Here is a 24,654-nt window from a genome sequence, read left to right as displayed (position 1 = left end):
GTTTGTGTACGAAACACAGCAATGTTTATGGCATTCCTTGGTTTGTAGCATTTTTGTTTTTGTTTTGATTTGTTGCAAAGCACAAGTTTATATTTCAGTTTATTGCGCTGATTTTATTGTTGTTTTTGCTTTAAATTATCTCTGAAGTATCTTTTCTGAGAAAAATCGGCAAATGCGCCACAGATGTGAGTCAACCGGCGTTGGCAAGCGGTGGATGCAGTTATTGCAGGCAGGATGAGGATCTCAGTACTGCTTGTTTCGCCTCAAGCAGATTTCGATTCGCTTTCTAATGAGAAATATACTTATTCCAACAAATATGAGATTTATTTTAACAATGCGCCTAATTGTAGGCAGTACTTTGGCTCTTCAGAAAACAGCCTACATTTAGGAAATAAATATTTAAAATGTTGAAATTTATGAAAAATAAAGCAAATTTTAAAACTAAAATTTTAGAAATAACTCCCCAAACCATTTCCATAACTGAAAGCGTCATATTGTTCGGAAATTATTTACAGCAAACGGTGAATGCTCCTAAATGTATGCTATAAAACAGATTTCCCTTGTTGTATTCTTTCGTATTTTATGAGCTCAATATATGTATGTAGAAACGAATGCGAGTAAAAGCCAAGCCAAATAGTGAAATTAATCATTTGAATACAAAGGCAAAGCCATTGCGACTTGTTTCTACCATTTCCCGCTGTGCTAATGACCACTGAGCTCGTTAGCACCAGAATAAATGTAACGTGAAATGGTGAAATAATTGCGACGAAGGAGCGAAAGCACGAAGCAGCAGCGTGAATTCTTTTCATTCATGCAATTGGCAAGGCGAGTGGGAAAATAAGTATACCGAAATGAGAAAATCATAAAGGCATTGAACCATTGCGAATCTAATTAATTAAAACCAGTGGAGTTAATTTGCTAATTTCATGGATTTGGAGTGGATTAAAACGCTGAAATTATTAAATAATTTTGAATATATTTATGTAGTGAATATACATGTACACGAGTTCAATATCGTAAAAAGAAAAGTCAAAAACCTAAAGTCAAAGGAGAATTGTAAATGACAAATTAAGGCGATTCGTGCACACGCTAACTGTGTAGTAATGGGCGGCGTCAGGGTGGCTGTCACGCCCTATTTGCCGGCCGGCATTCGAATTTCGAACACGAACCTCAACTGCACCCTCATTTGTCAAAACCTAACTAAATGAAATGGGGGGGGGGCGAGGGAAGGCTTCGCAAAGGCGCTTCAACAGCCACTCAATGCGCCGCGTCAGAATTCGAAAGCAACAACTAATTAATATGCTGATTTGTTTATACAGGCGGCAAGTGCTAACTAGAAATTACCCCGCGTCCGTAATGTCTGCGCCCAATTTGCACGCTCGCACATTCTTTGCTGTCTGCGTGTGGATTTGTTTAAAGACTCGTATAAATTGTTTACTCGAGGAAAATCAGTGGTGTGCATAAACACGCCGAAAGTCATTAAGAGCAAAGAAATTGAGGGTTCAGTATTTATTTTTAAGAAAGCCTGATTTATTTCAAAAAATAAATTTAAGACACATATTTGGTGAATAAAAAGTATATTCCAGTGAAATTACTCAAAATTGTTTTTAAACCAAATTTAATGAAAAAATTTAATTGATTTTCTGTCTTGATATGGATATTTATGTAGAGCACATTATTCATTCAGGGTCAAAGAAATTAATTTTAGAAGTATCGAATAAGATTTTTATATTTTTTTTTTTTTGGTTTTTGATAAACAATTTACATGGGAATGCAACAGAAGGTCTAACCGCTTTCTTAATTTAATTATACCAGTTCATATGTTTTATACCAAATGCATGTTCGATTCGCTACTTAAGCTTATCTGCAAGACTTAACGATTCTAGGAAAGCTTTTACGATAAAGTCAATGTATGAATGTAGATTTGATGCCAAATTGTGCTGATAATTACAAATATTTATTAAAATTAATCAGAATCTTATTAAATATTTTACATTTCACTAAGAAAGTACTCAAATTATTTAATTTAATTTTTAATTTCATTTAAGCTTGCAATAACATTTATTACTGCAGTACACGGTAGCTGGCTCTATTGAACACATATGAGCATAATATATTTCTTTGAAATAATAATAAATATTTAGCTTATCGTCAGTAGAAGTGTAGAACTCGCAAGTCATTTCTCTCTCCCGCTCAAATGTGTATGCCCACGCATTCTGTTAACATATCCATAAATATCAGGCAAAAAGTGTCTGTGTGTGTGTGTATGTGTATTTGGAAGAGTATCAGTACATGCGTGATATCAGCCAATTGACCGTTTATAGTTAACCGTAATTAATTAAGTAAATACGCAACGGGAGTCGGAATGCCACTTTGTTGTTAGTGAAGCGATGTATGTGTGAAATACACACTCACCACATGAGTATTTGAGTTATTTGAATACAGTTTGGCAATTTAATTCACAAAACTACTATTATGAAATGGTGTGGGGACCATACAGGGAGGTTATTTTACGATGCTGTAAGGCCATTAAAATATTAATTGAAGCGAAGCTTTTTTGGATATTATCAGCATAAATTTGGTGATTTTTCTTTATATAATATTTCCAGTGTGGGGTCCAGGGTGTAGCAAAGAAAGCAACAGCATCGTTTAATATTTTTTTTAATAAATTTCTATAGAAACTGTTATTATTCAGTTTTTTAGGAATTTTTCAGCAAGCTCATACAATAAATTGAGACTATTCTTTAGTAATAAGCTTAACTGTTGCCACTTGTGTTGCTTCTTCTCAGATACACACAAAAATATGAATAAAATACAACAAGAAAGTAAGCAAATAACGGTTATATATTTCAATGAATATCAGTTTACTGTTAATTGAATTAAATCAGACAACAATACAGCAATTTATGTGTATATTTGTATATATCATATGGACGTGCGGATATGCCTGAGAAACTGAAACTGAAATTACTTCCATTGTCATTTCATTGCTATAATTTAAATTTTCCTTGAAGGCGCCAATTTTTGCACGTACTTTTATGACTCATAAAAATAAAATATATTTAAAAAAAACATTAAATAATAAATATATTTTAAAAATAGATAAATTCATATGACGGAAAACAATTCATAGAAATTCTAAATTTAGCAACAAACACTAAACCAAATGAAATCCAGTAATTGTTTCAAGCAAATGGAATCCATTGTATTATATATGAGTTCATATATATTTTATATATTTCAACAAATTATTGTATTTGTCACACATCCAAGCAATGATTATTCATCATCAGTTGACAAGTCCATTTGGCGTTCCATTTTAAGATCTCCCGCTAAAATCTAAGGCAAATACGCGTCGAATTACGCTCAAACTCATTTGAGTGATCTTTCATAAGCGCAAGGCAAATTTATATAAAAAATTCACAGATAAATCATAGTGCCCACACAAACACTGCCGATCGATAGTGAAACTAGTTATGGAAAAGTCGAAGTTATTAGCATAAAATCGCACGAAATTTACGCGAATTATGCAATCGAAAGTAGTTAGCACATGTTCGAGATACATTTGAGAAATATACTTATGTGATTCACATATTTATGCAACGAGAAATTTGCATAAATATCAAATAAAGTTCTTGTAGATAGTAGAAGGATGTGATTTTCTGATAAAAAGCGAGCGATAAAAAGAAATTTACATTTAATATGAAAGATGAAGTCGATAAGACTTATGAATGATGGCTAAGAACCTACTATAACTATTGAGAGAACTCCATAACAACGTATTGAATGCATTCAACGCTCTTTCTGATGAGGGGACTGTAGTTCGCAATGGATAGGTTCTCTAGAAGATTTCTAAACTCAGGTACATCAACTGAATTCGTAGAAGTTTCACAGAGTACGTGAAGTTTGTTGATAATTGGATTTAGTTCAGGGCAAACGAAGGGAGTTGTGTAAATAATCCCTTGAAATCTCCTAAACTTCTAATTGCACTGGGTACCTAGCTTATATATAATCAAATAGGGTAGTGACGCCATCTAGCTATACTAAAAAAACACAGGCTATGAAATATATGTAGTGATGCATGAAGGACAAGAACAATTAAACCAATAGCAGGCTTTTTTATTTAATTATCATACAAACTGACCAAAGTTGCATGAACTAAACGAGCTTCTGTATCTCTGTATTCCTGTTCCAAAAATATTCCTAGCCCTGAGGGGACCAATTAAAACTAAGTCACTGCTCTCTGAAGTGCAGTACAAAGCAGAAAGCGAAAACGAGCAAAAAAGAATTAAAATAAGTAATTGGCAGACCATTAAAAGTACTTCGCTTATTACAAATTTAAGTAAAAGCTTTAAAAACCATATTTTAGTAAGCGCCGTTTGAAGCTCGTAATTACAAGAATCATGTAAAAAACAACAAAAAATCAAAGTTGTTCAATATTCTTTGTACGTATCATTCTTCAGGGAATACAGAGAAAATTGGATTTATTTTGAACTTGTGCATCCACAAACACACACGCACAGCCGCCGAAACACACAAGCACGCGTATGTTTGTCTGTCGTCGCCACTCAAATTTCCGACAGCTGACATTACAACTTCCGAAACTGCGCTGCGACGGGTACAGCGAACTTGCCACAATCGCATTAAAATGACAAATTGCCTTTAGAGAGGTGGAGATAGAGGTAGAGGTATAGAGCGCCATAAAGCGACAGACGGCCATAAGCAGGGGTGTGGGAGGAGTAGAGCACTCAACACACAATTAAAATAAAAGTGAATCCATTTTAGTTCGTGACGCGCAAACTGGCTAGACACCGCTTGCTCGTAATTCTGTGTAATCCGGCGAATTTGACAACATTTATCTACGAAATGGTCTGGCGGAGCAGAGGTTACATGTGTGTGGTGTGTGTGCGAGCCAAATAAGCTTCTACATTTCTATACAAATGCTTGTATGTGTATTTAAAGGGACTAACACCGAAGAATCGCAAACTATTGCAAGCACTTTTATTGATTATTGCTTAGCGCTAGTAAAGCTGTATTCTTCATAGAAAATAATATATTTCTTAAAAAAAAAAAACTTTATCCAATCACAATCCAACTATAAGAGGTTCAAGTTTTTGCCGATTTTCCCGCAATCTAATGGTTTGGCGACCGTTTTCACCTCTGATCGTTATTTGTAATACTCTTGAACTTCGAAATCTGTCAGCATTCGAGTCTCATAATTCCCCCATTTTTATTTTATGAATCAAAATGTATGTTTTTGAATATTTTTTCGTGAGATCCCAAGATAATGTGAAGAAAAAAAAACTTTTACTTTTACTTTCGTACACCCTTTCTGGAGTGGAGTGGAGTGGATTATGGCTCTGTTACTTTTGATGTCAAAAGGAGGACCCACTAATTTAAACCGCCTCTGTAAGGCCTTTCTATCTAGTGTTTTCAGAGTGCATGCAGGTCCTACATTTCGAACAGCAGTTGAAATAACCTTTTAGATATTCGAAAATCCAATTTACGGTCGCATTGGTATTAACTATTCTTTGTATAATAGTTTGCATGCAAATGAGTAGCGCACTGATCCCAATAAATATTCTGCGGTTTAAATTTTATTGTGAAAAGTCAGACTCATAAACGTACATGTAAACCACAACTACAACACACACACCAGAAAAACTTATATGGATATGAGCAGATAATCCCAGACTGGCGCTCCAACACACCCATATCCTTTGTTCAATGTGAGTCAGGCATTGATAAATCCACTGCAACAACATGCACACTCCGCAGCGTTTCAACAAAAAACGCGAAAGCGCCATGACGCATGAATTTTGCACAATAACCGCAACAAGCAAAACCAAAGCAAATTAATACAACAACAACAACAATAGCAACAACGGACGACAGTTCACGACCTCAGACACTATTGAAAAACGGCGCCATCAAAAGCAACAGCCAACAGCCAACGAAACGAAAATGAGCGAAATACTTGAGAATAATTTGAACGAAAACACACACAAAAGAAATAGAAGTGGAAGCACAAATGTGAAACAGATAATGGCGGCGAATTTTCGCTGTTGCGCTTGCAGCAATGGCAAAAAATACGAGATTAAAAGGAAGAAAGAAGCTTATGGAGGGTTGTAAGAAAGCTACAAATTCCTGCTTTAGAAAAGAGTTTGAAATAAACACCAACTATAACTCCAATTTCCCTTGCAGCGCGGCTGAAAAGGGAAGCTTGGCAGCGCATGGAATTCTTCACAGTCTGTTGCACGCAGAAGACCAGTCTAATCATTATAGAAAAGAAGGTATTATGCAGTTGTGCCCAACAACAAAAACAAAAATATAAGAAAGCTTGAAGCAGCACCAAACAAACGGAAGCCAAACTAACCAACCTCGGAGGCGAGATTTTCATTATAACTAACGGCGAGAAATTCTCGTGTCACTTTCGTCTGTGTTTGCGGTAGTTTGTGCCAACTACATCCTTGGTGATTAAGACGGAGTTTTTCAATTATAGGAAGAATTCACAAATTGTAATAGATTGCTGAGAGCGCGCGCGCTGGAATCTAACGGAGTTCCATGTAGCAACTCCAGGACAGTTAGCTGTGGCATGCAACTAACCAACCACCGGTGGCAAGCTCATTAGTATGTGTGACTTATTGCTCGCAAGTGATTGTGTGTGTGTGTGTGTGTTATAAATAGTTGTGTACACCTAGAGAAGCAGACGGAAAATTAAAAAAAGATGGAGAAATATAAACAAAGGCTATGAAAACCGAAAACGATGCCAATAAAGTGGCAATGCCTCACGGAGCAGCGGATTTAATTAAAGTTGCGTTTGTTGTGCCATGATAATGTGGAAATTGACAGACAAAGTGGAGCTTGGCAAGGAACAGGAATATCTTAAAACGAAAACAACTCTATACGCTAGTACGAAAGCCCATTAAGACCCAAAAACCTTTATAAACCCACCAGGATTCTTTCGATTACAATAGGTATAAAACTGTGATTAGCTCCGCAAATTTCAGAACATAAACTCAGAATAACACTCTCGAGAGTACTTGAGACTAACTTAAAAAAGTAACGTGTTCTAAAAGCTTCATAGGAGCTAATTTCTTTCATCTGGTGCTCAAATCTATAGTTCTCAACCAATTATTTTTTATGACCAAGGACTGTCAAGTCAGCAATATTCCCCAAAATTATTTCTGGAATGCCGCTACAACAACAACAAGTTACTCCTTATCGAGCAGAGAACCAGTAATAGTTCTGTATTGTCTAATGGAACTCAAAACATACCACGGATTAACCGTCGTATTTCAGTCCTATAAATGAAACCCAAGATAATTTCATTGTTTGGAATACTATAAGAATCCATGTCGGAGCTGTTGTGGTAACATGAAAATTTTAAAATGAATTAAATTTTTTTCGGTATTAAAAAAAGGCATTTTCTGTAAAAATATTTTAATTACTTTTTTAATTACTTTTTATATATTCATCACCACAAATGCCATAAAGCAACACCACATTCTGTCAATTTTCGCATTTATTTCCAAGTAAAAATATATTTTTCAACTCTTAAATGAAACCATTTTTCTTGCCTTTACGATGATTTTTTAATTTATTTCACTTTTTTTATTTATTTCACTCACTGGATGACCTCAGCTTCACCGCAGCACACAATTTGTGAAATTTCGAGTACAACTAGTTAATAACTTTGTTGTTGACTTTGTAGTAATCATTAATAACGGCACTGTTTTGTGTGACGTTGTCGTCATCTTCTTATTTACAATTTGATTTCAAACGAAAATGTATTTTTGCCACCGAATTTTATTTCATTGGATTTTTATTTATTTATTGAAAACACGCATAAAGCAAGCCATTAACGGTGTTATGATGGGGATTGTTTTCATTACGACTTTCGTTTTAGCCTTAAAATTTATGATTTGTTAACGCTGTTGTTGTTGTTGTTGCTTTAGTTGTTGCAACTGCGTTTGCGGGTACAGCTGTGCTCGCTGCGTTGCCATATTTCTCGCTGACTGTGATTTTATGTACATTTGTTGTTTTTGCTGTTGTTGTTTTTTCACTTTATCATTTCCGGCTACAATGACGATGATTTATTCTTTTTTATTGCCGGTTGAGTATATTATGAAATTACGAAATTTCGTTAGTGCACTTGACGAACACAATAACAACAACAATACTGGGTAAAAATTATTGCTAAATCGGCGTGTTATCTATCTTAGCGGATAAGTAGTATTTCGCACGGCTTCACTGCACATATTATCGCACATTTAATACAGAACGATTGGGGAAAACCGCTTAATTTCCTGTTATTTATAACTATTAATACTTTAAGGCATGTTCCCTGGCTTCAGAAAATTTTCGCGAATGGTTGCCCTCTGACTTTCCATGCACTTTGTTTGCTCACTTTTCTTTTTTCGTCACTCTTCACTTGCGTCGCCACCCTCGTTCAGCGCGTTTCGTCGAATCGCAGAGAGAGCGAGTAACCACAGCGGGCACACAAACACTTTGGACTCGCATTGAAATTGCAACTCTGACTTCAGCGCACCTCGACGCACTGAGCACGAAGGGTCTTGCGGTCTCGTGTAGCCTGTGGACCGATTGGCGGGTGGTTGCACGCGCCTTGCAGCGCGACGTAGTTAACTGCTGCACACCAGCGTGTTTTGGAAAATTAATAAGTTGACCATCACCACGGCGAATTTAATCACCCGTTTTCACTTTAATCACTTTGTCAGCACCGTTTGTCGCGTTGCCGTAGAGTCGTCGCCGTTACTGTTGTACGTCTCCAACGTATTTCGGATGTCAACTGACTGTATTTTTTCACTGACCCGTTGACGGCTGGCGGTGAACGGCTGCGGGCGCATTGAGAGCGCCAAATGCGCGCTTCCACGAATTCTTCTGCCATAAATGAGCAAACGCAACAACAACAGCAACTACAGCGTAAATAAAAATACTGAGCAAAAAGTCCACTTGACGCTTTTCTATTAGAACACAAATATGCTCGCTAAAAATTGAAGAGCGCGCAGGCAGAGAGTTGCCACGGCGAGCGAAGAGAATTGGATGGCATTTAAAATAAAATTGTCCAGTCTTTCGGTAATTTCATGTGGCTTTTCTGAGATAAAATCATAAGAAAGTATTTTGGAATAATGGTGGAATATTTGGATCTCTATATTAGATCTACAGTACAACACTCTCTACAAAAGCTTGACAAACATTTAATATACAATAAGGAATATAAAAATATCGCATCTAAATTCAGAGATAATATCATAATTATTCTCCTATAGCTTCCCCCTCTTTCGGTTTCGCCTTAGCTAGTCCAAATTGTCCCTTGGAAGTATCTCCAATAGTCAACTTGAAAAATCCACTAATTCCTCAGAAACAAAATCAACGCAACAGCAACACCAAACGCCACTGAATTGAGTGAGAGTCAAAGAGCGCGCAATTTGGCGCTGAGAGAACACATTGGGGAGAATGCTATAAAAGGCGCTACTCTAGCCACACAGCACGCGCTCGTTGGAGCTACGCCACCTAACCGCCCACCCACATACCGATGTACTGGCGTTTAAGAATATGCGCACAAAAGGAAATCGCGCAAAAAACATGGAGATACCGATACATATAGTGCACACAAGCACTATTGTGTGTGTGTTTGCATTGAATATAAACAAATTATCGGAGAAATGACGCGCGGCTGAACCTGCTGTTAGTCATTTATTGTTGTGTTTTGTAAATTTTGATGGCCTTTTAAGCGATATTAAGAATTTGTTGTTTGATTTTTAACTTTTTTGTTGTTTATGTTTATTTATTTATTTATTTTCCTTTTGGGGCGTACAAATTATATTTTGTTTTTCCTGACTGCAATGAATTGCAAGACATTCATTCTCACTCAGTGAACCACAAAACAATAACCTCTTGTTCGGAATATTTTTTCGTTATTCTTTTTGAACATATCAAATTGTAAAACTCTCCACACCATTGCTCAGACATTCGCGGCACCCACCTCTCGCTCACATTTAAGATATTTGGATGATGATTGATTGTCTTCAACACACTCTTCTCTTCTCATTAGAAAGAATCCTGCTGCAAGCTTTGTGAGACCTAAAGCTACATTGACCTATCAAAAGTGGAGACATATATGACCTAATGAAGGTTATTATATCTCAAAACCAACTAGATCACTGCTACAATTCAACACTGTTGGGAAGTAAAGGAGAAATAGAGAAAAGAAAAAATAAAGAAATAAATTCCTTTTGGGTGCTATAAAGACCTTTAAGGCCTTGGACTTGGTTGTTACTTGCACAAATAGTCAGATTTCTAATATATTTAAAATCTACGAATAATATACACCACATTCAATAATTTTGAGACTGTTTGTATGCTTCACTATTACAACCTTCATCTGTGAAAACATTCGTAGTATCTTCCGTGATTATTTATTTAAGTGCGCCTTAGGTGTTGAAATTTGGATTTTTATTGCTCCGGAGTTTAGTAAGCGCGTCGTTTATTTGCATAGTTATTTTTAGAAACATATAGTCGTACATCTAGTGTGTGTGTGTTGGGCTTGTGGTATGCTAATTTTATGGATATTTGATAGCTAGTGCTTATCTGCTTGTCCGAAATGTTGTGCGATACGCAGTAAAACAAACACTTAGTCAAATTGTGCCGATAAAACTCGCTTAATATGTGTGTGCTTGTGTGTATATGTCAGCCACATTTTTTCTGTCTATGTAATTTGTGATGCTAACCGGTTAGATCTGCATCGCATTTATAACTGTAGACATCAAAAAACTCAAAAAAAAAACAAAACAAATAAAGACAAAAATTTTGTAAAAATTAAAAAAAATAGTATAAAAGCATACTGTTTACTGTACAGTATTAAATTTCATTTAAATTTTTGATGATTGAAAAATACTACCTGTTGAGGAACATTTATTTTGAATGAAACTATTTTGACCTCCCAGAGGGTTACAAAATTTTATTCAGTCTATCCCACCAAAACAAACAAAACCACTCGAAAGCTTTAGAGAGCAGAGATTTTAGTTTGAAATATTCTGCAACTTTTCTTCTTCTAAATCTATCGCGCATAAATAACAGGAAAATATATGCTCTTGTGTAAGATAACGAGCGACATGCTTTGTGTACCTTCTAACGGTTCATCAGATTTGCATATAAATTTTCTATGCATTAAACGCCAAGCACATATGTGCCCACACAACAGATAATATACTAAAATGGACTCGTACGACCAACATCGCACAAGCGTTCATATATTATATAGAGTGCTATATACACACACACGCAGAGGCTATCCTTCCACAGTCAAGTATTCCCTTCGTTCGTTGAAACCATTCATTCATTTCATCACTGTTCGTTCGCATCTCTTTAATATGACTTTATGAAATGCCTTCGCATGCCATCACTGGCTATTGCATATACTCGTAGGAGCAGCTTGATGGGATACACAAATCAGGAGTTACATACATATATAAATGTATGTATATATGCGTGTATGTGTCCTGTGTATTTATGTACGCTTATTTATGACGAAAAAGTAGTGAAGCGTGTGTGTGGCGAACGCATAATGCAGGCGCTCTGCCACAAGTGAAAAGCGGTAAAATGCGAAACAGCAGATGAAGCAGAATGCGCAAAATAAACATTGCGCAAATGTTTACTCGCACTCCTGGTGAGTGGAGAGCACAACGGAGCGTATGAGCAACATTTTTATAGCGAAGCCTAACGGAGTGTCTGCCTGCTCTGATACTCCCTGCAAAGCAAGTGTTTCGGTGCAGTCCTGCTCACTGGAGCTGCTGCATTTAGATATGCTGGTAAATGTAGACAATTGTAGTAGATTAGTTGCAAGCTAATTTGTGAGTTGAGGATGTTGATAATAAAATGAAAAATAGCTTCAGTGTAAAGATTCCAGGTTTTGAAGTAATAAAAAAAATATGAAAAATCTGAAATTTAAAATATTTTTGAGAAGTGTTGCCACCTTTTGAAAAAAATTTAGTCAATAATACTTGAATGATAAGTGAATTATTACAAAATGGATATCCGACAAAGAAGGATTTTTTCTCGGAAATATTTTTTCACAAAGGTTGCCACCTGTTAAAAAATTTTAAAAGCAAATTCTATAATAAAATATAGAGAATATATTATAGAATATTTGTTACTTAAAACAACAACAACTCGTGTGAACTTTGGTATTTTTATATCACAACTCTTATCATGACTAAGAATTTCTGTGCATTGTAGTTTTCAACTGATCTAGCATTACCCGTTTTAATTAACGCATGTAGCGATTGTACACATTTATTGCTTTTAAGCTTTTTATCAACGACTATTTCCAAAGCGCGCGGATAATTGGCCGCGATAATTTGAAGTTCGTGTAGTGTACAAATTAACACGGCACTTATCAACTCAAACTTAATTATATAAACCACAGCAATCGCTTTTTCGTGCGTGCGTAGGCATATGTAGTGGGATTTTAATTATTTCGTAAACTCACCGCTTTGCTCTGGTTGATTAACTTCGTAATTGAATAAAACTTACCTGCAAAAGAGAAAAAAATGCATTAATTCCCCGCCTCTGATACAGAGATATATACATTGAAACTAAATAAGTAGTACATGAGTACAGTGAAACCTCAATAATTGTGCCACAAATCAAATCACCTCCCATTTGATTATAACAACAAAGATCAAGATACTCCAAATGAGAGGACAAATTAAAAGCGTTCCAAAAAATGTCAATATTAAGGTTTCGCTGCTCAAAAGTGTTTTCAAAAATCAAAACTCACTCACCGTTATTATTGCTTATGGCAAATCGTTGCTGCAACTGTTGCGCCAACGCCTGATGATGCTGTGCCAGCGGTGTGAGCGGCGGCGGTTGCCCCAGCTGATGTGGCGCCGACTGTGAGTGCGGCACGTTCGACATGGGTGATGCGTCGCCACCGCCACCGCCACCGTTCTGACCGTTGCCGCCACAGCCTGGGCCACTGGAATTGTTAACACCGCCAACACCGTTATTACTGCCGTTGTTGTTGTTGTTGCCACCGTTCATTGCATTGAACTGTTGCACGGATATTGATGTGGGTACATTCACCATTTGGTGTTGTTGCTGCTGCTGTTGCAACTGCTGTTGGCTGATGAGTGCACCGCCAGCGCTGCCTGCTGTGGTGGTGTTAATGGAATTCTGCAGTGTACTGCCATTACTGTTATTGTTGTTGTTGTTATTATTGGCAGCCGAAAGTATGGAGCCGTTGGCGATGTTGTTGGATGTGTTAGCATTTGTATTGTAGTACGAGTCCTCACCTGTAGTTGGGGAGTGGAGAGGTGTCATTAGAAAGTGTTAAGTAAACCGTTGAAAGCTTCTTTCTGTAGATTTGTACATGCGAAAAGCTCACAAACTGTTATGTGAATATACGTATATGCGTGTGTACATGGCATACAAGTTGTGAGTAAAGCTTAATTGGCAAAAAGGAGCTTTCAGTTGCGGGCTTTATTGTGTGTGGCGCCATCTGTCGGTGCTTAGTTGCGCGTAAGAAACTTAAAAGAGCTTTGAATTTATGAGAGTATTTATGATATTATCAGACGTTTTACTTCTATTCACGTGATCATGATCTTAATTGATGTTAATTACAATCACAGAAGGGATTTATAACATGAAAACGTGCTTATCAAGATGCGTTTAAAACCGTATATTTTCGATGCTAAACCATTTCTTAATTTCGTTCGTTTAGTAGTAGACAGGGACATTCTTTAAAGTAATATTTTCAATCAAGAATCTTCTCTAACGCCCTTTTCTATTGAGCAATGACCTTGGAATTCACCATTCAGTATACACGTAATGCAATCGCACGAGCCAAGGGACTATTAAAATTTGCTTCAACTTCCAGTTTCAGGGTCAACAAAACCGTGTTTATGTTTTCATTGCGTTCTCGCATTTTCGCCGCCTACATGCCACGGATGCCAGCACTTCATCAAAAGGTTCTTCAACACGAATCAACTGACGTGACGCGTCGAGACTTGATTTGATTATGACTGACAGCGGTACGCCCGGCCAGGTTGTCCTCACTAACCTCTTGCTGATATGTATATTTGTACACCGCCTGCCAGTCACATAGCCTTATATGTATGTGCGTATGAAGTCGTTTAAAGCAAATTGAATCAAGAGAGAAAACGTGGTGAGCGAATCAGAAATGCACTTTGCATGCAATTAAAAATTGACAGCCGAGTCGGCAAAAAAAAGCATCGCATAATTTAAAAACGACGTGTGGAATTTCAGAACGGCGAACTGAAAATGAAAATGGAAGTGGGGTTGGAGTGGATGGACTGTCTGCAGCTTGAAAAATCTCCTTAAGGTTTTATTGAAAAAGTCACTTTGAGGCAATAAAGCACCAAACTGTGAAAGCTCGTAAGCTGATCGTAAACTGTAATGAATTGCGAATAAGTCAAAAGGTGATAAAAAGGTCATTTGGGAAGCGTCTTAAAAGCTGTAGGCGGAGCATTTACTAAGCTTATTTGCAAGTGTGTGTGTATGTAGCAGCATGACAAGCGGACAAATCATTCAAGTTTAAATATAAAAAATGGAATATTTTCATTAATTTTCGAAAATCGAGCCTGAGAAAAGCTCAAAATAAAATGCACAATTATTTCCCCGTTATTGTAAATTTAATATTTTCTTTGTTTTCTTCTCCTCACAAGTATTTCTACAAACTTAAATTTAGGCGTTTTCAGCATTTATTGATAGTACGCTTTCTCTAACGCCTATAGGTATGCAACGTTTACCGACTTCGTTAGAAAGCATAAAGCAACATTTTGCTTATCTGCACAAAGTCCAACGTGACGTCGGCACAATTGAGCTCAATGAGCTGGCATGAACTATGTTCATTTACATTTACATTAGGATGAAGTGCCATATAAACTATGAGGAGTTTGGAATTTGATCACTGTGAAAAGGACCAAAACAGGATAGGATTCTAGCAGAAATTAAAAAGAAAGGAAAATTAAACTCTAAAGAACTTCTTCGCAGAGCTTCCATATCCGACCGAATCCTTGTTATTAGATCCCGAAGATATTATGCTGAAGTGCTAGTCTCTCTCAAAACGCATTCAACACATGAACAAATTTTGACAAAGGGAAAAACTGAAAGTGATAACATGAAATGTGCAGGAAATTAAAACAGGCATTAAAAAAACTAAATTAATATTAGTACAGGGTGTCTTCAAAAATAAAAATTCTGTTATCAAAACATTTAATTAGAAATATTTGCCAAAACTAAAAAAAAAAGTGTTTTTATAACACAAATAATTTTTTCAGGTTAAATCTTGTAATATAATTCACTACTAAAAACGGTTCATCCCTACTAAAAGTGCATGTGTCAAGTGTGAGATTACTGCAGCTCAAGCAGTGCATATTAATGGTGTCGCCCTACATACATACTCGTACACCGTTTTATGCATATTTATCAAAACTGAACGAGCAGTTAAAGCGATTGCATGCCACAGCGCCTAAAATAGTGCAACAGTTTCAGTAGCAAACACACTCCCCACACTGTCTATCTCTCTCTCTCTCACACTCTTTGCCTAGTTGCGGGCACATGCAACGACGCCGCAATTGCTCGCATTAATATTCCGTTATTCGTGCATATTCGATAGATATTTCACTGGCGTGACATAAATCCTACTACGACTAGTGGAATCTCGAGTCCGCACCTGCTCCGCACTCCGCTCCGCTTACTCACCTGGCTCTTGTATATTCCCCAGTGGACTCTCCGGCAGCAGTATACCCTTTTGTACAAGCTCCTCACGATTGGCACGTACCGATATTTTGCGTTCAAGTGCTGCGGAGCAAACGAGAAATCGGGTAGTGGATAAAGCAAGTTGTTGTTGTTGTTAGCGATAAAAAAATGAAATAAAATAAAGTAAAATAAAAAACACAAAAATAAAACAAAAAAACTAAAATAAAAGTAAAAAGTAAGAAGTAAGAAAGAGTAATAGTGAGCTTGAGCGTAAGCGTCTGGAATGCTTTTGAAACAGAAATAGAAATAAATATAGTTTTCCCCTTTGCCAATTCGTGGTGTTAGTGTGAGTAATAGTGTGCGGATTAGTGTGTGAATTAGTTGGTGTACCAGTGACTTAAATTAGCTTTACTATAAGCAAGACATACTCTTACATATAATACATACATATATACTACGAGTAATACTAATGAGTAGTTGGCGGGTACTTACACTTGGAAGCTGCTTCGAATTTTTCGCTCTTCTTTTTCCGCCGCCACTTCCACGGCTTGAAGAATCGCCCCAAAGCACTTAACTTGCTTTTACGCTCGAGCGGGGGTGTGCGTGTGCCGGAGCCGAGACTGTTTGTACGCAGGGCAGCACCATTTTGCTTTTTGGCTGAAAGTAGAAAAGAGGAGAAGAGATTGGTAGTAAAAAGCTGTGTTTCGACTTTGCCGTGAAGTGATCCAACATCACATGTAAGGGCTATAAATAGGAGACAATATGACATTTCATATAACATTTTGAAATATTTAAGTCATGTAATAGACTAAAAATCAGAGACGATTTATAGAGTTGTCCGATTGGATATTTAAATCTCAAAAATCAGATAATATATACTGATTTAAGAGATTCACCTTACTTACATAACCTTCAAAAATTAATAATTTGGTATGGCGTTACTCAATCCTTTGCTTACAGAATACATAACTGTTTAAAAACAAAAGTTTTGAAACTCGAAATTTCACTCTCACTTCCCAGTAAACATTGACATGAAATTACTCTCTAATTACTCTGACAAACATGAATTACACAACAACAACGAAGAAAGGAATGAAACAACGAATCCACTTGTTTAATTGTACGAGTACACACTGACAATGATTTCGATTGCAACGGTGGCATACAGTTAACTTCCGGCTTAACTCAGTCAGGCAAGTAAGCACCTCACATTGGATTACAGATCATAGCACGATGACAACGAAAGCACAACAACATGACATGGCACGAAGAGTGGATTGATTGCTATAAATTTTAGAGTTGCGAAAAGTCAAGGAAGAAATCAGTAAAAAACATATTTGGCAAGCATATTTTTAATTGATGAATTTTACGGAGAATTTTTGAAGTAATTGCTTTAGCTCTATACACGAAAGAGCTTGTCAAAAGCGGCTTGGCATTTTCAGTGTCCAGAGGATTCAAAGTTATGCTTGAGTAATGCTAAAATAAAAAGTGTTGCCTACATTTAGGATTCAACTAAGAATTTTGAAAGTTGTTTACTACAAACTTATGTTTAAACCTCATAATAATTAAAGTTTTAAAATTTGTTATTGAAAAATTGCTGACAAAATATGCTTCAACACCGCAAAAGTCGGTGAAGTACTTATATCTAGACGGTATAAATATAATATACGCCTAGAAACAAAGATGGCTGTTCACATGTGTTTTTGGTTGTAGTATATTTAGCATACTTACAGGCGTCCTTTAAATTCACAATTATCGATTTTCAATTAAACTTCAAAACATATAAATGGATTGTAGATGAAAGGCAGACAGCAGAGAGGGGTGGAAACGCGTATGACGTAAGTATAAGAATTGGCGGTTATAGGCACAAAGCCAATCTAATTATAGACTGACAAAATTTGTAAAAAGCGAAAGCAAGTCACGGTTGAATGGAGTCGGTAGAATTTAAAAGATTGGCATCATGTATAGAAATCTATTGAAAATAGAACTCTTCGTAATTTTAAAGATATCTTGTTAGGAGAGTAGTTGCGTAGCGGATTTTTTGGTACGATTCTTAAGTAAACTCAAGTAACTTTATTCAATTCTTTCCACAAGTTCCAATCGTCTAAGCACCGTTAGCTTAGAGCCTTGTGATTGATCGCGCTTCAAAACTGTTTAGTATCGGCATGCGAAAGAGCATGTGAATTCGCGAACGTTTCACTGACACGCTGACACTGCCATTTACGGTTGCTCCATTTGTACGAGAAAATTGTGCGATTGAGCCAGCAATCGCTGGGGAGCCAGCCCACCAACGGACGGTAGCCAAGTCAAAACCAGCTGCAAATCGCTTGTGACTAAAGCGCACTCAAACACACACACACACACACGAACACATCCCGTTTGACCGCCGATTTGTATGATTATCTGTCCAGAGTTGCCCGCACTTGTGCGGCGACAGTGCAACAGTTGCTGCTACACGCTACAACAACGTCAACAACAACAACATGGGAAGAAAACGTAATGTGTTGGCTACTGTTGCAGCCACGGCGATTACATTGCCGCTATTTGCCGCTGAAACTGGTCAACATCAGGTTTTCGTGTTACACAAAATTACCTCATTGCCTGCCTCCGTTTGCAGCGCACGTCCGCAGCACATCTATTCCACTTTTAGTTTTATTTTGCTTTGTTGCTGTTGTTGTTGCTGTTTCAACCTCTGTTTTTGCTTCTTTGTCTGCTTTGTTGTGCTTGCATTTTTCCGATGCACTTTGCTGTTGCACTTCCTGCAACGCCATTTTTGTCGACTTGTTGCAACTGTTGTTGCACGCGCCTTGAATTAGTGGCATGGCAGGCGGCTGCCAAGCGGTAGTCAATCCGGTTAGTTGTAGATCACAAAGTGAGCAGGTTAAGATGCTTATGTCATGCAACAGCAACAACAACAAACGTGCTCACAGAGAACACTTCGATCTTGAAAATTATTTATTATATTTTTTTGGAAGTTTTGATAGAGGACGCTATTGTACTATTTTTTTTTAGGATTGTCGAAATCGAACTTTACCGAAAAAATCGGTAAATCTTTCAGATATTTTAAAGAAATTCAGAGGGAATTTCTTCCAATAATGTGTCTCTGTGCCGGGTCAGAATTTACCCTAGTTTCCCAATATAAGAGTTTTCAAAAATCGGGTGGCCTTCATACCGCATATATCCGTTAATATGCGATATATTTTGACAAAATTTAGTGAGCGTATAATCTCAGAACCTAGCTTGGTGGGGAGATTTAATGAAATCGGTTCAGAACCTACAGCCCTCATATGCTATATGTAATGGTTTGCCTTATTGTAGCGAACTTTAAGCTTTAAGCTTAATTGAAATTTTAAATTTCAACCAAAATAAGAATAAAAAAAGTGAGTTAAGTCCTTTTCGGTCGAGGCGGCTTATATTCACAGGTATGTAAGTATATTACTGCAGACGAGTTCAAAAGCACATATGTATGTATATATGTTCATTACAAAACGCAAAAGATAAGAGTTTGACGCAAATAATCCGATTATCGTGAAATTTTTATCACTCTTACATGTAGTTTTACATATGTAAGTCCGCAGTAAGTGCACACACACAGACACCTGCATTTTGTGGTTTTCATTTCATTTCATCTGCTCGAGTGCGTCTACAATTCCATCCAATTACGCGCCAAATTCTCTTGGCACGCACAAATCCGCTGTCAGAACAAAGAAATAATTTCATTAAACACACTAATTCCTCGGACAAATTCTCGATGGACTGTTGGCTGGCGTTTGTGAACTGCGGAGATTTCTCTTTGTCAAATCAATAGGTTTTACTTTCGGCATTGACAATGAAAATAGCTAATTGTTTTTGTTTTTGTTGCTTTTTTGCCAAAAAAAAAAAAAAAATTAAGAAAATGAGACCAAAGTGCCTCTATTTACTTGCTTTCAAGGCAGTTTGTCTGATTCACAAAAGAACATAAAATTCCAAAATTTGCTTGGAAGAGTTGTAATGAACTCGTATCATGGTAATTGTTGACCTCTTTTTGCACAAATGCCCTTGACTATTTGTAAAAAAAAAAAAATACCAACCAGATACTTTCATACGATTTAGACTGGTTGTTGTTCCACAACTTAGATTTTATGACTAGCAACAGTCCTTTTCGCACCCCTTGATATCCTCCATACCCTTCAGGGCCTTTTAGAAGCATTTAAATATTTTTATTCGATTGTCAACACCGTAATAACCATCGCTCTGATGAAAGCAAGTAAGCAAGCAAGTTTGAACCGGGAAATTTTCGAAGGATATAAACATATATTTGTAAAATATTTATATACCCGACCCGGTGTACCAGAAATTAGACACCATTAAGCAATCTTAAACGACAGCTTTCTTAATAATTACGTCTGATAAACAAAGTACAGGACCACACATCCTCATAAAATTTATTATCGCCGTCATTTTGACAATTAAAACTGTATTTTCTAAATGCGACATAAAATGCATTATTTAAGCGCTACAAAATTTAATTCCGGTCCATTCTACGGCATATCTTCATATTTGCAGGCCTCATCGGCACAACCGAAAGCGAACATTTATGATTTCCGAGTGAAAATGTGTGCGAAATAAATGTGTCATTTCAAATTTATCTACCATTGACACACACTCACTCATTCACTTACGTTGAAAGGACCATTTATGCCGGGAGCACCGATCCAACGAGGCTGGCTGGGTGTATTGTTATCATTTTTAATGTGCAGCATTGCCATTTGCAACCGACACTCCAGTACACTGTCACAACAACAACCAACAGCAGTGTCACAGACAGCATTGGTATTCGAGAAGGATGAGAGTAGAATGTATGGGAGTATAAATGAATATTAGGGCGGTTGCAAGTCCTTGTTTCTTGAGTTTAAAATTCTAATGGGTCAGGCAACAATTTCTAAATTCTCAGAAAAAAAATAATTTTTTGAATGCAAGCAAGTCAAATATGGTCATGGCAAGGACCTAAGATTGCTGCAGAACACTCTAACCTAACGAGCAAACCTCACAAGCGAGCTCTAGTAATCACCAACAGCATCAGTTCTCAAGCAGACATGAAGTGTGCTTATTTTCCAACACATCACCGCCATTCGTCGTCGTGGTTGTCGTTGTCCTCATTGTTGCGCTTGTTTCCGCGCCGCCGCCTGACGCTCCACCAATTTGCGAACACGGGCACGAGTACGAGTGCCATAACGGCGCGCTTACGGCTCACTGAAGCGGTCAATGACTGGCTGCTGTAATTACAGTTGTTTTTGTAAATGATGATGTGCTATATGACACAATAATGCATATTCTCTCGCTGTAGGTCTGATGGGTTGACACACTTGTTGTTTATACTAACATCGTCACTTTTGTTGTTGCTATTGTTACAGTGGCTGACGCTGTCATTATAGCGCAGAATGCAGCAAATTTCACATTTGCATTACGTCATTGTTGTTGTTGTTGTTGTTGGACGATAACCAAATCTGCGAACTGTAAAGCTCTTCTGCAGCTCACGCGCCTTCTTCCGGGGTTGTAGGCGATACCGGAAAATGCGGCAGTGGACGGCAAGCAATAGCAACTAGTCGGCATATTGCATTGCATGCAACAGCAACAACAATAAACACAATGCAGTTACATCGGATAGCATTCTAGTGTCACTTACAATGAGCTCTTCTTCTTCTTGCATTCTGTGCTTTGCTTGTGGGCGGCCGCAAGTGGTCTGACTGTGTGGTGCCGAGGGGGTTGGTCAAAAACCTATTGTGTGCGCCTGCCGCCGTTGATTGAACTACTTAAAGGCAGACATGGGCGTCTGCTAAGTGCAAACTCAGGAAGTCTAAGACGTGAAATAGGACGCTTGAAACAAGTGTTGCTCCACAAGCACTTCTTCCCTCTAGCCTAAAATAAGTTTTCGCGGAGAAAGTTTTGGTTTGCAATACTGCAGATACTTGAAGAATGAGTTCTTCTTCTAAGATTTTGAAAAAAAAAGTTAAACAAAAAATCAAAAATTAAAAGTTGAGTCAGTTCTAATCACTGTAGTTGAAAATGATTTGATTTTCATTTAAATATTCTAATTATATTCAAAATAAACGCAAATCTAATATTCACAGCCACAAAAAGGCAGAATACAAGTTGAATAGAGATTCGTTCGATAAAGTCAAATTATTCTCCTGAAAAATGATATTCACTGATGACAATTTTCACACGACTGTATTATCTCCATTATTATCTATCATAACGAACGTTTATTGAAGGTTTGAAGCTTCAAACACACAGTTAATGAGTCAATTAAGCGCGCAAAAAATTGTAATGAAAAAAGTTCGCTTTCCCACGCCGCTTCATAATCTCAGTTTTGTGTGAAAAAGTTTGCCATTTGCCGCCTTAAACTCTAATCTATACACTTTGACGCAGACAGGGAGGAAATTGACGGTGACGAGGCACATAAATATACGTATATGGAAGTGTAATCGAGAAGGAGAATTGAGTATATAAAAGTCTTAAATCATTAGATGAAGCTGCGAATTTAAAATGACAATGCTTTAAAGTTCGTTTTTAGCACTTTGACTCTTATTTTCTAATGAAAATCATTTAGGTCAAGAAATGTAATTATTTGTCTTTACAATTCTGTTTTGAAGCTAGATTTACTATAGATATATGTATAAGCTTAATGTAATGCAAGGGCTTTAAGGCGGTTCCTATTACAGATACATAGAAAATTCAATTGCCTGTCGTCCATATTTTCCTTGAAATATTAAAATTAGTTTACAAAGGCCTGTATATATGGCAACTAAATCTATTTTGTCATCTTCTGGTTGTAGCCACTCAGAGGTTAACTGACGCTGATAAATAATTTGAAGCCAGATCTTAGTGTGTAATAGCTATAAGTGACTAAACACCGCTTATGTTCACACTAACCAATATTCAAAGCAAATTAATATTATTCAAATAAATATAATCTCTACACACACATTTATCTACATAAATAAATATACTCGTATTTATCATAAACATTAGATGTGGTGATTGAGTGACATTCGCCGATGAAAGTATTAGCTTAGCTCATTGACATCGAAAGTTTCACCCAAACAATTCCCATGCATGGCAAAAAGTGTAATTATTATAATACATATAATAGCGCTTATGGAAAAATATATCAAAAACAATAGTGATCAATATTGAGCAAATCTCATATCACATTTCATAATATTTTTGCATATTGACGACTTTCATATGAGGTCGGGGTATGTGTATTGTTGCATGAGCCCTGAACAATGATATAGAAATTAAATGCAAATGATAATATGAGATTTGTAACCGCAAACACCTCAAAGTACGAGAAAGTTAGAGGCAATGTGAACAAGTTTCGCTTTACAATAAGCAGAGAAACAGTTATCATAAGATGTGTTAAGCTTCGAATACTTAAGAGAATACATATTGTATTGCATATTTAATGTAGTAGATAGGGCATGAGTCGGTTTTTTAAGATAATATTAATATTATTTCAAAACAAAAATATCATAGAATGGTTGTCGTCCTATATCGAAACTAGTTTAGCTCCAAAAACTCACAAATTCCGATGAAATAATTAGAAAACCTGTGGTTTAGAATTCGCAAAAATATAATATTTACAGCGTGACGCTTTCGATTTTTAAATGACGTCCCCCAGCACTCAATATTTCATATGCAAATTCAAACGATTTTTTGGGTCATAAGTAAACCGGTTTTGGCCAACGAATATTGTTATAAAAACAACAAAGCGAAAAACAACAGTTTTTAAGCCAAACTGCGCATATTAATAAAATACAACAAACATAAAACGAATTTAAAATATGATGGATGCAATCCGCTTTGAAAATATGACTAATAGACAATTCAAATTGTAGAGAATTTAATTTGAATTTAAATTTACATTAAAATCAAAAATAATTAAGGGAAGTTATGTGTTTTATAATAAGAAAATAAAAGATAAAAAATGTTATTTTTTCTATCAAACTTACAGATACATTTCGCTATCATTGTGCATTTCAGCGTGAGCACGCGACTATCTCGATTGTGATGTACAATAATTCCTTATATAAATGCACAAATTGCGCGACACTGCACAACAAAAGCATTAATTCTCTCAACTACGCTCATCAACTCAATGGACGCCAAATGTCGATGATTTCGATAAACGAGATAAAAACGAAATCGCTCTCAGCGTCAGGCGCAAGAGACAAACACAGACAGTTTGTGGAACGCAGATAAAATAGCGAATCGCATGCGAGCAAACGAGTTTTTGATAGCGAAGTAGCATGCGATTTTGTAATCAAAGCAAAGAATCATGAATGGGAGAGAGTTTGGAGGATTTCTTGAATGGCGCTTGGTGCTCACACATTTTTTGGGGATGGAAATGGAAATGCTGATTTTGATAAAAGCAGAAAAGGGAGGAAGAAAACATACGATTTGCCGGTAGTAGACGCTGCATAGAGAAAATTGATAACTGATGAGAGATAAGCAAGAGATGAATGAAAATATTATGCGTGTGCTTTTGTGTGAATTTTAACAGCTAAAGAAGTATTAAATTTCAACTTATTATATTTTTTATATCGAAGAATCGATTTGAAGCGATCTTAGAAAGGTGCAAAATAGTGTAAAATATATATTTCTACATCGGAGGCCTTGACTTAAATGCCTGCATGGGGATCGGTCAGCTCTAACAATCTATCAGCGGCATTGCGTTGTTCGTTTTCAATTAAATGCGATTAAAAACCGAGTATGTTCGCTGCTCTTCTACTTGAGAAATGTAATTGGCAGCCAGACAAAAACAGAGCGCTTCCGAGAAAAGTGAAATGCGAGCAATTAGTGTTATATGTGCGCGTTCAAGTGTGTGTGCGTTTAATATTAGAGTTCAAGATGTTAATAACTGCA

General features: G+C 36.7%; 1 protein-coding gene across 15 annotated transcripts in view; it reads right to left on the bottom strand.

Annotated features, from left to right (window-relative positions):
* LOC105211651 (phosphatase and actin regulator 4B) overlaps positions 1–24,654 on the bottom strand; it is a 216,855-nt gene that overhangs the window by 102,509 nt on the left and 89,692 nt on the right. For 14 of the 15 annotated variants that reach the window (XM_054229499.1, XM_054229489.1, XM_054229491.1 and 11 more), the window contains 3 exons: positions 16,237–16,401; positions 15,748–15,846; positions 12,807–13,316 (listed from right to left, as the gene is read on the bottom strand). In XM_054229499.1, coding sequence (XP_054085474.1) covers positions 12,807–13,316; positions 15,748–15,846; positions 16,237–16,401 — 774 coding nt within the window. The remainder of the gene's footprint in view (positions 1–12,806; positions 13,317–15,747; positions 15,847–16,236; positions 16,402–24,654) is intronic. The other variant, XM_054229497.1, reaches the window with a different exon arrangement.

Source organism: Zeugodacus cucurbitae, chromosome 4 (genome assembly GCF_028554725.1).
Source record: "Zeugodacus cucurbitae isolate PBARC_wt_2022May chromosome 4, idZeuCucr1.2, whole genome shotgun sequence".
Classification (NCBI taxonomy): domain Eukaryota; kingdom Metazoa; phylum Arthropoda; class Insecta; order Diptera; family Tephritidae; genus Zeugodacus; species Zeugodacus cucurbitae.
Note: the sequence above shows the minus strand (reverse complement) of the source record. Positions and strands in the feature narration are given on the sequence as shown.